The 13,315-nt window shown below is 31.0% G+C and overlaps 2 protein-coding genes across 2 annotated transcripts in view; one reads left to right on the forward strand and one right to left on the reverse strand.

Annotated features, from left to right (window-relative positions):
* The window catches only part of LOC111702203 (histone deacetylase 4-like), a 15,102-nt gene extending 8,692 nt beyond the window's left edge, over positions 1-6,410 (forward strand). Inside the window, exons 14-18 of the mRNA XM_023473816.1 lie at positions 137-243; positions 330-400; positions 1,446-1,584; positions 2,799-2,927; positions 4,124-6,410. Of these exons, the coding sequence (XP_023329584.1) occupies positions 137-243; positions 330-400; positions 1,446-1,584; positions 2,799-2,927; positions 4,124-4,232 (555 nt within the window). The 3' untranslated portion in view covers positions 4,233-6,410. The remainder of the gene's footprint in view (positions 1-136; positions 244-329; positions 401-1,445; positions 1,585-2,798; positions 2,928-4,123) is intronic.
* A 2,304-nt stretch (positions 6,411-8,714) lies between these two features.
* The window catches only part of LOC111702204 (innexin inx2), a 39,037-nt gene continuing 34,436 nt past the window's right edge, over positions 8,715-13,315 (reverse strand). Inside the window, exons 13-22 of the mRNA XM_023473818.1 lie at positions 12,831-12,893; positions 12,222-12,272; positions 11,807-11,875; positions 11,230-11,314; positions 10,664-10,747; positions 10,365-10,457; positions 9,915-9,979; positions 9,350-9,388; positions 9,116-9,164; positions 8,715-8,732 (exon numbers count right to left, since the gene is read on the reverse strand). Coding sequence (XP_023329586.1) covers positions 8,715-8,732; positions 9,116-9,164; positions 9,350-9,388; positions 9,915-9,979; positions 10,365-10,457; positions 10,664-10,747; positions 11,230-11,314; positions 11,807-11,875; positions 12,222-12,272; positions 12,831-12,893 — 616 coding nt within the window. The remainder of the gene's footprint in view (positions 8,733-9,115; positions 9,165-9,349; positions 9,389-9,914; positions 9,980-10,364; positions 10,458-10,663; positions 10,748-11,229; positions 11,315-11,806; positions 11,876-12,221; positions 12,273-12,830; positions 12,894-13,315) is intronic.

Raw genomic sequence — 13,315 nt, forward strand, 5'->3', positions numbered from 1 at the left:
GGGGGGGGGGGGGGGAGGAGGGCGCCTAAAACTTTTCAGGGGGACTCGGCTTAGCCCCCATACATTAGCCCTCCTTGATACACTCATGATCCAATTACCTAAACTAGTGTTGTATAATCATATGTATTTATTTTAGGGACTTGGGCACAATGTGAATATAGCCTGGTCCGGAGGACTAGAGCCTCCAATGGCCGATGCTGAATATCTCGCGGCATTTAGATCCGTTGTTATGCCTATTGCCAGGTATGCGCAACCACAACTCAAAATGCCGCAATTATTTTAAGCAATAAACTATTCTTCCTAAATTATGAATAATTGAATTGTTGCAGATGTTATGAGCCTGATTTTGTTCTTGTTTCTGCTGGATTTGATGCAGCTGTAGGCCATGAACATCCAATAGGTTTGTATTAATTCACCATTTTGTACTATATTGTTACAATACCATAGTTTATTATACTATAATGCACTGTACGGTACTGTACTGCGCTAAAGTGCACTGTACTCTGATACCTAAACATGTATTATTCTGTATTTACTATACTGTACTGTAATGTACTGTTCTATACTGTATTGTACATTACACTGTAATTTACTGTACCGTACTGTACTGTATTGTAATGTACTGTATTGTAATGTACTGTATTGTAATGTACTGTATTGTAATGTACTGTATTGTAATGTACTGTATTGTAATGCACTGTATTGTATAATGTTCTGTATTTTAATGTACTCTATTGTAATGTACTGTACTAAACTGTACTATTACCTACTTTGTTATGCTTCACTGCACTGTACCGTTCTGTACTATATTATATAGTCTACTTTAATGTGATGTACTGTTGTTGACGGAAAACAGCAACGCGCTAGACAAATCGGGATAATAGGCCGGTTAGGATTCTGGTGGGGGATGTTTATTTTCCCCGGACAATTCTTTCCCGATAGGCCGCACAAATACACACAACAGAGTAACCCCGTCTCAGAAATTCGATAACAAAATCTTTATTTCCTAAAAAATAACATAAATTATAGGTCATGGTTACTTGTACAATGTTATAATGAATATTAATAGTAGAAAAAATCTTACGAATTATTTAGGGATGGTCGGGGGTGGCTTATTGTTGATCAGTATTGAAATACGTTTTTTTAACTTCTGAAAAATTACAGTTGAATATTTAACGAAATTCACTAATGCTTCTTATGAAAATATTCTTGCTTAACTTTAATGATTTCACAATAACGAAAATGGTTGAAGTTCTGTGGGACAAAGAACAAAGAATATGCGGGCTGAAATAATTTGGTTTGGCCTGTCTCCGAGAGGAAATTTTACGTTGAAGACGACATTATCCGGAGTCTTAAAGTTAATGGTTAACAACTGTACTATTGTTAAATAATCATTTTTAAAAAGTGTTGATTCCTTAATAAATTAATTAATTGTGTTTGTCAAGGTGGTTACCAAGTGTCCACAGCCTGTTTTGCTTTCCTGACCCATCACCTGATGTCACTAGCTGGGGGTCGGGTTCAACTAGTTCTGGAGGGAGGATATCATACTACTGTACTGGCTGATGGAGTAGAACAGTGTACTAGGTAGATAATAGACAGTAGACAGTAGACATTAAACAGTAAACAGTAGACATTAAACAGTAAACAGTAGACAGCAAACAGTAGACAGAAAACAGTAGACAGTAAACAGTAGACAGTAAACAGTAGACAGTAGACAGTAGACAGTAGACAGTAGACAGTAGACAGTAGACAGTAGACAGTAGACAGTAGACTTACGGTAGAGTTACAGTAATAAACAGTATAAAATAGAGTTACAGTACAAAATAGACAATAGACAGTAGAGTTACATTATAAAATAGACAGAAGACAATATGTATTAAAATATTAGATATATTTTTTTTTCAAGCGAAAATTAACATGTAAAGTTAAAAGATACCTAAACAAAGCATGTGAGCTAGGATTATGGAATTCCAGAAAAATTAGTGAATTTCAAAAGTTGGATTTAAAAACAATAATTCAATGCTGAAAATTTTAAAATATTAACATTTTTAAGAGATTTTTATTCTTGTTAGATGTTACTATACTCCGTGACTGTGAATCCTAGATCTTGAGATTTATATTTTTAATATTGTACCCCCGAATCAGATTTATATTTTCAGTACTATTCCCTTGAATCAGATTTGTATTTTCAGTACTATTCCCCTGAATCAGATTTATATTTACAGTACTATATTCCCCTGAATCAGATTTATATTTACAGTACTATATTCCCCTGAATCAGATTTATATTTTCAGTACTATTCCCCTGAATCAGATTTATATTTACAGTACTATATTCCCTTGAATCAGATTTATATTTTCAGAACTATATTCCCCTGAATCAGATTTATATTTTCAGAACTATATTCCCCTGAATCAGATTTATATTTTCAGAACTATATTCCCCTGAATCCGGAAATAGAATCTTGCCTTTATAGTTTTCATTTCTTCTAAAAATATCCTTGATATTTTTTTATACCCATATAGCAGGACTATTTTTAGCAAGGACTGACGTCAGTTAGAAACAACTTTGATTCATGTTTCCAGGCATTCAAACGGGTTATTTTTGGAACTTTTAAACTTTTAGAGTTTTTACATTAATTTTCCAGTATACTGGATTCCTGTATTGAGAAATATAGAAAACACATAGAAGATAAAGTATTTTCAAAATAAGAAAATAAAAAAGTTATTTGAAAAAAATCTAAGATTTTAAAAATTTTTGTAAATAGGAATCTTCAGACTTATTTTGAATATTTAAGAGCTTTGCTGGGAGAGGAAATTGAAAAAATCTCGTTTGTTGAGCTGGGAAGACGACCTAACAAGAATGCAGTTGATGCACTGCAGAAGACACAAGCTATACAGTCCCAATACTGGCCAATTCTAACCAGGTTATATATCTATCTATCTATCTATCTATCTATCTATCTATCTATCATCTATTTATCAATCTATCTATCTATCTATCTATCTATTTAACTGTCTATGTATATATCTATATCTATCTATCTATCTATCTATATATATATATATATATATATATACATATATCCAAATAGATTGTCAAGTACAAAAGATGGCAACAGAAAAATCAACCAACTGCCCACAACGTCACAAGTGTCAAATGAAAAAAGAAAGACGACATGTTGTCCAACTATAGTTAATATAATTTCCAAGATTCAGCTTAGATAAATATCGTCTGTGTACTGTGTAGAAATGCGCGTAAAAAATGTCAGATATCCAAAATCTATTAAATAGAAAGACAACTCAAATTACATTATAGAGTATAGACTATATTTACTCCCATTTGTACGCTTATTCTGTTTTTTTCTTTTCTTAAAAATGGCGTGGGGTATTTTATATGTTCACTGTTCAATGACTAAACCCAGTTAATTTTTGAAAATTTATACCTCTAACTTTTTGAGACACAGACCGCCATCATATATTCATAAAATACATTTTTACAAAACATCAATTTGATTACCCTATCTTTAAAGTAACCAAGTTTTTGAGGGTTTAATATTGACTACAGTACACATACATGGTGTCCCACGAAACATGACAGTTGGTAAATATTTTATAAAATGTCTTCTTCCATTATATTTCAAGTTCTTTGTTACCAAAGAGAATAATAATAGATATTTTATGGCATTCATATTATAGTAAAACATATTATAGTAAAATTGATTTTAAGTACAAATATATTTGAGTAAAGTTTTTTAAAACTAAATAAACTGCAAAAAGTCTTTGATATCTAATACAGAATATGGAAGAAGACATTCAAAACTATTCAACAACTGTCATGTTTCGTGGGACACCCTGTAGCATCATACAAAACAACAAGAAAACCAATAAAATACAAAAATGTTTTATTCATTTATTAAAAATTAAATGTTAAGCACAAACAAGTACCCGTCTGCAAAGCACGCATAATCATATGGTAGGGCGAACCGCGTCAATTATATCTTCCTGCTATTCCTTACTCCCTGGTTAACACTTATGACGTAGATACAGCTGAACTGAGAGTGTACACAATCTGCGTTGCCACCTATTCTACTTGACATTCTATTTGTATCTATCCATCTAGGTATGGATCTAGTGTACTCCTGTCCCACCTGGAAACCTGGGAGAAAGAGAGAGAAGAAGTTGAAACATTGTCTGCAATGGCATACCTCTCCATGCAGCATATGCACTAAATACAGCATGCATCATGCTATGTGTTTTCAGTTGATAACGCAAGCAGCATACTCCGTATGCAGTATTCAATGTGTTAGCAGTAGACACAGTATGAAGCATACCCTGTCTATAGAAGTAAAAGCGGCATGCAGCATACCCAGTTTCAGCATCAAAAACAGCATGCAGCATACCCTGTCAACGCAGTGGATACAGCATGCAGCATATAACGTATTTTCAGGAGATACAGCATGCAGAATACCCCGTCAATGCAGAAGATACAGTATGTAGCATACCCTGTCTTTGCAGAAGATACAGTATGCAGCATACTCCGTCAACACAGTGAATATAGCATGCAGCATACCCTGTCAACGCAGTAAATACAGCATGCCACATACACTATCTTTGGAGAGGATACATTCATGCAGCCTGCAGTAGACACACTTAGCCGCATGCCATGTCTGTGGTAAATATACATCATGAAGCATACCCTGTCCCTGTCTGTGCAGTAGATACAGCGTGCCGTTTAAAGATAGTATTTATCTATACCTGCATTCCCCTAAAATTAACCGCCAAAGACTATTTAGTTAGTGACAATGTGAAAAGGAATAATGGCTTTATTTGACGCAGTTCTTTAGCGGCCGTTGTAGTTATTTAGTGGCCGTTTAAGGTCTTAAGCGACCGTTAAAGTTCTTTAGTGACCGTTATAGTTCTTTAGTGACCGTTGAGTTCTTCAGCGACCGTTGAAGTTCTTTAATGACCGTTGAAGTTCTTTAATGACCGTTGAAGTGCTTAAGCGACTGACGTTTTGATCTCGAACAAGTAGGCAGCACAGATCAAACCAGTTTTGATCTCGAAGAAGTAGGCAGCACAGATCAAACCAGTTTTGATCTCGAACAAGTAGGCAGCACAGATCAAACCAGTTTTTTTTTCATTGGTATTTTAAGGAAATATTTTTACTTTTGTGAATTTATATTCTCAGCCTACGATGTATATTTCATATTTCCACTGCATTGGCCCTAAATTGGTCTAATTTTTTGTTGTTGTTAGATTTTTGGTTTCTTTTGAGAGAACCCATTACACCGATGTACTAGTATTTAAAAAAAAAACAATAACAATTTAAACGTTTTTTGCTTGTACAGTGTTCACAAGAGCTCTGTATTTAATACTTTTTATGTAATTTATGTTATATCAGATTACGAATTATGTACATAAACCGGTGTCGAGAATGTATTCTGTGATAATTAAAGTCTATGTACATTGTACTATATGTGAAGTGTTTCACCATGTACAATATAATCAAATTTTACAGTGTACAGTTTTAATTACATTGTTAACTTTGTACATTTAAAACAAACTGTACAGTGCAGAGCCTGTACAATTAATTCTTTATGTGTACAGTATGTAAGTGTTTACTATGTACAATGTAAAAAGTTATGTACAATATTTAAAAGTTGTAGTGTGTACAGTATATACGATGTAGTTTGTTCACGATGTACCATGTAAACCTCAATGTGCAGAAAATGAAATTCAAAATATGAATGTAAGATAAATTCAAAGATTTATTTAAAGATTGCATTTATAAATTAATTATTTTGTTAGGACACGCTTTTGTTTTTAGATCCCGACACTTTTGTCTTCTGAACTTTCGGAGAATTTACATGTGTTTATTAGTGCCGTTTACCATCACTAAATTTTATATGAAAGGTGCTCTCTATACCATTTACTCCATTGTTAAAATCAACAGTTTTAGATAAAATATTTTAAAAGAAAATTATATTTTAGTTTAGCGAAGTTTGGAACGTAAATTAGACCAAGTAAATTTTAATTGAAGAAAATAAACGTTTTTTTGTTTCCCCCCCCTCCCCCCCCCCACCACCAGTTAAAGGAGGGTTGTAAAAAGGTTTTTATTTTTGGCTTTTTAAGTTACGCAAATGTCATTTTTGCAAGTTTTTAAAATATTTTATTTATGTTTATTCTCTGAAACTTGTTCCGCTGTATTCCCTTTTTAATCTCAATTATTATTACAAAGTTCAAATACTTTCAAAATTTGCTAAATCATAAAAAAATCTGTCATTAGCTTTAAACCCAAATAAATAAAAGAACCTATATTATTCCAATGAAAAAGCACTCAAAGCATTTATTGTGGCTAAAATTAATATATATAAATTCAAAATTTAATAAATATATATTTATTGTTTTATTGGAATTTACACATTTTTGTAAACCTGTTTTTTGTAAAATAATAGTTAAATTTTTATTTGAGAAAATAAGATTTAAAAACTATCTATTCTAGTCTCTAGTGTCAGCCAATCTAAAATAAAAATTAAAATAAAGAAACCGATTGCTGGCCGATTTTCCTGTTTTGTTCTTTTTTAGAAAAGATAATAAAAAATTAGAAAAATTAATTTTTTACAATTTTTTTTCTCTTCAGGATAATGTTTTTTTATTCCAATGACAAAGTCAACCTGATGGAGTAAACCTTTGATATTTCAAACTTAGACTATTTGATCTAACAGAATTCATTGTGAAATATCTAAGGTCTATCGTTATAGCAAAGATTAATGGGTTAGAAAATTAACTTAGTCTTTTCCGCTATTTTACATGTTGATCTTTAGTTGGATTAGGAAATATAAAATGATAGATAGAAATATAGATAGAAATATAGATAGATAGATAGATAGATAGATAGATAGATAGATAGATAGATAGATAGATAGATAGATAGATAGATAGATAGATAGATAGATAGATAGATAGATAGATAGATAGATAGATGATAGATAGATAGATAGATAGATAGATAGATAGATAGATAGATAGATAGATTGATCCCACCGCCGTTGCAATCGTTATTGGTTCTGAACGATCCCCAAGCAGGTGAGAAAAGCTACCAGAAACTGAAAAGTTAAGATATTTTATGGTTTTATGCAGGAGCAGTAGTAGTTAAACAACGTAGACAGATTAAAACCACGTATATTCAACCTGAACTGGTGTACATAATGGTTTTACTAACACTGCAAACCAAGATGTGCACATCCACACACCAAAACCGATCAGTATGTTGCCAATTACTTCTTTTAAACTTAGTGAAACCATTATGTGTGCCAGAAGCCCAGGAGTCCCAACACCATGGGAATTTTTTTTCTTCTCAAAGGGACTGTAAAGGAAAAATGAAAGGGGGTAAAGGATAAAACCTGAGAATTTCAGGTTTTGAACGATACCTATAAGACATTTATCTTATGTTCCTGTCTCGAGAAATTGACATAAAACTGTGTCAAAATTATACCAAAAAGGGCATATGTCAGATTTTGCATAAAAGTTGTAGTATTAAACAGATCATATTCAAGAATTACGCAACCAATCTGAAAACACTATATCTCACAGCAACCTGAAAATCTCAGGTTTCATCCTATACCCCCTTTCATCTTTCCATTACAGTCCCTTTAATCTCAGAAAACCAATAGCCTATGACTGTTCCAGGATCGCTGGGTTTTTGACAGAGGCCCAAAAGCACAGGGCAGTCCAAATTTTAAGGTTTTTGACTCTCGCTGTCGGTCCCCTCAAAAACGTATAAACACCGTTTTTAATAATCTTAGCAAAATAAAATTTGCATAAAGTAGTTTTAGAAACAGGATATGAAAAAATAATTAGTTGTTATCATGGAAAATAAGTAATAATTTTCAATTTTATTTCTGTAGGATTCTATAAGACCCCAAATGTTTTACCTGACGTTACATTTATTCAATAAAACTTCCAAATGTTCTACGTTCAATGCAGATTTTAAAAGTTTGGGTGTACAGTGTAAATATTTAGTTATCTGCGGCTTCTAGAGAGTAAATATGAATATTTCTTGAATACTAGAACAGCTTGCAAACACAGTGTTCAAGAATTGACCTTTATCAGTCAAATGTTTAAATGGTACTGTGGAGAATCGAACCATTTCAAATAGATACTAACTTGAAATCTCGCTTCTTAAGTACCTTTATGCACAGAGATATATGATTTTTGATCTTCTATTGATATAGTTGCAGATTTCAAAACAAATTCCAATCTTTGAACTTTTAACAATAATATAAATTCTTCTGAATCTATTTCAATAAGTTCCATTAAAATGTTATTATTTATGAATACTATTACTATAAGTAAATAATTAATTGTATCTACAAAATAAATGCAAAATTTAATATTTACAATTCTTAATTAACTAATGTAGACAATTAATAATTTATTATAATTTAAAAAAAAAAACCAGCAACCTTCTCAAATACAAACAAACTACTCAAAATTTATATAAAAGGCAACACAATATCTGATTTTTCTTTAGTGAACAACATAAAGAAAAAAAAACCCTGATCATACACTCTAGCTAAAGACCAAACTTCTAGTCACTAATTATGGTCACTGGAAATTATGTGGTCAGCCACTTTCAGAATTAATGGATTATTCAATTATATTCTGATTTTGCATCAGTGTTGTCATTCCCACCAAACATTATACTTTCATCACCATCCATAGATCCCCTATATTATGATTGTTATTAGTATTATTATTATTATTATTAAATCTATGAACTGAAGAGTCAAGAATACCCCTTGTAAGAACTAATAGTCCATCTTTCTGAAAATATTTTTATCTAAAGGGACTGTAAACGTAATTTCAGATGATCCTCCATGCAAAGATGTCTCAACAGTTCCCTTAAAAGCTTTGTCTGATGAAGTATGAATAAGATATCATTGTTTATAATTTTGAAAACTGATTATTTTCATCTGTGCGTTCTCTCCTAAAGTGACTTGCATATTTCTAGTTTATCAATTTACTTTTAAACCTAGGAAAACGACAATATCTTCACATTATAGATCAAATAAATTTTATAAAATTTTGAAAAATAAAAAAATGTTCCTACTCTATCCTTGTGATTCGTGGCCATCTCATTGTCCCCAATTCTATGGTTTCTGAAATTGGACAACTTGAAAATATACATTTTTACATTTTGTTAGACTTAATTGTTAACCGGAACATAAGAACAGTATTTATTGTAAAACTTTATGTTTACACTATTGTTACCATATCAATAAATTTTTTTTTGCTATTCAGCTATTTTGATACTTTGCCCCAAAATTTTTATTTAATGTTTCACCTGAATTGTTGCCAATCAGACATCTGGGAAGGATCATACCTGGTAAAATTAATTGTTTATATTATTTAAAGTTATTAATAACAAAATAGGTCAAAATTAATCAATAAAGAAAGCAGACGATGAAAATTTGTTGCTTTACTGATATATAAATTATTCAATTGATTGATTTATTGACAAAATAATCAACTGATTGATAGATTAATTAATTTATTGAGAGATTAATTAATTGATTGACAGATTATTTAATTGATTGATAGATTAATTAATTCATTGACGGATTAATTAATTCATTGACGGATTAGTTAATTGATTGACGGATTAATTAATTGATTGACAGATTAGTTAATTGATTAAATGGTTGATTGATGTATTAATTGATTAATAACAAGATTAACCAATTAAAAACTTAATCAATTTATTAAATGTTTTATTAATTGACAGATTGACTGACGAACTGATTGACAATTAATTAATTAATTTCTTGATTTATTGATCAATTGACAAATTGAATGATTAATTGATTTATTGATTTCTTTATTGATTTTCTTATTGATTGATTGATTACCCATCTGCAATCATCTCTTGAACAATTGCTTTATCTAGGCCATGAAGATCAGTCTGAGTCTGGTTCTACAATTCAAGAGAAACCATAAAAGAATGATTTAATAATCAATATTTAAGGGAGAGACCGGCGCTAGACAGCTCAAAGTGCAGTATTGTAGAGATAAACTTTAGGATTCTTTTGAAATGAAACATTTTTAAGGTTTACAATTTTTAAATAATATTTCACTAGTTGTTCAAGTCAAAAAGATTAAAAAATTTTATTTATCAATTATATTAACTGTATAGCATCAGTAATCTGATCTTCTGAATCAGAATAATCAGAATAATCAAAATGACCAGAATAATCAGAATAATCAGAATAATCAGAATAATCAGAATAGTCAGAATAGTCAGAATAATTAGAATAGTGTAAAGTGTACAGAGTTTACTTAGGTAAATATTGCAATCCTACCTTTCTAATCATTGTAACTGTAGACACCTCAGACACCCTGCTACCATCCTTCTCCTTACACTCATCTTCATTCTCTATCTCAGTATCAGAACCCTGAATAATTCATCCTTTCAGAAAACTGTGGAATAATTGTTGTCGTCTTTAAATCAAAAAATGTTGCATTTGGATTTCTTAATTTGTAATTGTCTATAAATTTTCAAGGCCCATTTTCAGGAATAAATTAGTTATTAAATACAAATCCTTAACATTTCATGAAAGTAAAAAAAAAAAAATCATTTCAATGTCTTTAATAAGGAAACCTGTAAAAGATCAATATGCGTTGAAACACTCCGTTGGCTTAGCATTCCAATCCGCTGGATTTCTTTTAAGATGTCCGTAAACAACTGTGGAACAAACAATGTAAAGTTCATCATCAATGATTTAAAATACAGTTTTCCAATTAACGTTCTTTACTTTACTAAAGAGTGTCAGAATAAACATGGGAATTGAGAGACGACTTGAATATCGTCTTTGATTTCCGATTTCATTTAGTACGCTTCCAACATGTGGTCTACTTCCTTTGTATCTTTAAAATTGCCATAGATTTTAAGCATTGAAACAGTTTTGTTGATATTTAATAAACTGAAATCTGGACAAATTTCCTAATATCTCCGCCAATTTTGAAGGTGAAAAAAGGTAGACCACATTTTGAAATCCCGAGACTTCTAGTTTTCGGTGTTAAATGTTTTAACTGTGATACTACAAAATTATGTTTACTAAATAATCCCACTTGGAAAAAGACGATATAGAAGTCGTCATTTAATTTCCATGTTTATTGGGACACCCTGTAGAATCTGTTAAAATTTAAGTTTTAAATTATTTTTTCCTTAATATCTAGATGGTTTGACATCATACCAAGAATCAGCCAATCTCCAAACCCAATCTGAGTTTTCACAAACAAGCTGGTTTTTCTATAAACAAAATGGCGTCCGAATTTGCCAAACCAAATAGGAAAACTAGAATTGGTTTCCTTAGGAACAAAATGGCGTGTATGTAGCCTGAATTCGCCAAACCAAATGATAAAATTAGAACGAAATACCGAATATGTATGGCATGGGAATATTCCGTATCCACACAATGTAAATAGAGCTAGTTTTCCTAAATACAAAATGGCGTGTAGGAATTAAATAACCAAATATTGAAACTAGAACTGGTTTTCCTAAATACAAAATGGCGTGTAGGAATTAATAAACCAAATATTGAAACTAGAACTGGTTTTCCTAAACACAAAATGGCGTGTAGGAATTAAATGAACCAAATATTGAAACTAGAACTGGTTTTCCTAAACACAAAATGGCGTGTAGGAATTAAATGAACCAAATATTGAAACTAGAACTGGTTTTCCTAAATACAAAATAGCCTGAAGGAATTTACCAAACCAAATAATAAAACAAGAATTGAACCTGTTTAAACTAGGAGCTGTTGCCTTCATCAGGGCAAGCCGAGCTCGTGGGCTTATCATCGTCACTAGTCTAGATACATTTTATATTTAATATATTTGAAATTAAAATATGTTAGATATAAAGATCGTTTTTGGTCAGGTCAAAAAAATTAGTGCACTAAATATCAAAATAGCTACAAGGTTAAACTGGCAAAAGTAACGGCATTTTTCGGGTCCGTGGAGATCGGCTTATGAAAGATTTTGTTATCCAGAGACAATCTGGTTTTCCGGTTGTTAACGGAATTTTCCGTAAATTTTTTAAAGCTTCCGACCGTTGTTATTGTAACTTTGTACAGCCCTAACTATACAGCAATGAAGGTCTTTAATCTTATATTTTACAATAATATTAATCGGTGAATATAATTCTATGCGTCTACCTGTATACCATGAATATTGTGGAGCAAATTAGAAGATTAAGAAGCCAAAACCTTGTAAAAATGTTACAAAGTATTTTTCAAACGTGGCACACATCTCAGATTTTTAGGGAGCCTTTCGAAAGACTTTAAACTTTAATGTTTAAAAAACCCAATTCTATGCCCATCTTTACTTGATGTGTATAATAAAAAAACATAATTAAATAAAAAGTGTATAAAGACTTTTATTTAAACCCCTTTCAGTAAAGTCCAAATGCCAATTTTTTTTTCTGGATGGAAAGACATCGTTTTTAATCTATGAATAGATAATTGTTTTTATATCCTTCTTTTTTTATCTTTACGAATCACGATATAGAATTATGAAAAATAAATTTTAGTGTAAAAAAATACAAATTACAATGAGAATCTTAAAACTCTGGAAAAAGAAGACGAATGTTAGAATCAAGTTCTGAATTTAAAAAATCCATAAACAGGCCCAATTTAACTTTAAAAATCCTACCGTTAAAACATTTTTCTTTTTAAGAACATCAAATGAAATAATGTGCTGAAAAGTCTTCTTCCTATTCCACAGTTTTATGGGTGTTACTGTGTTCAATTAAATATATTAATCACCAGAGTGCTATGTATATTTTGTCGTTAATTGTGTTGATGGGTAAAACACATAAACCATCAAATCTAAAAAATATAATTCTTATTACAAGTTTTCGGAAATTTTGTTATTCTTATTAAAGAATTTCCCCTTTTTAGTCATAAAAATATTCCTCATCAGAAATCTAAGTTTAGAAAAATTTTAAATGTTTGCCTTTTTTATATGTAACATGTCGACACTCCTTATATTAGACCTTAATTAATGACGACATAAAACTCTTTAAACACAACACATTAATTTGGGTTCCTGGCCATGAAATGGTATTTTTAAAGATTTGACAAGGTTTGCAAGATTACAATTGTAGGGAACCATGAATGTGAGAAAAAAGTAAATTCTGTCTCTCAAGTAAAGTAAAGTAAAGTAAAGTAAAGTAAAGTCTGTACAGTCGTCTCTCAAGTCTCATCCTTCGTGTGTGGGTAAGGGTTACATATTTGCACAGAAATGGTTT

This window comes from Eurytemora carolleeae, unplaced genomic scaffold (assembly GCF_000591075.1).
Source record: "Eurytemora carolleeae unplaced genomic scaffold, Eaff_2.0 scaffold141, whole genome shotgun sequence".
NCBI lineage: Eukaryota > Metazoa > Arthropoda > Copepoda > Calanoida > Temoridae > Eurytemora > Eurytemora carolleeae.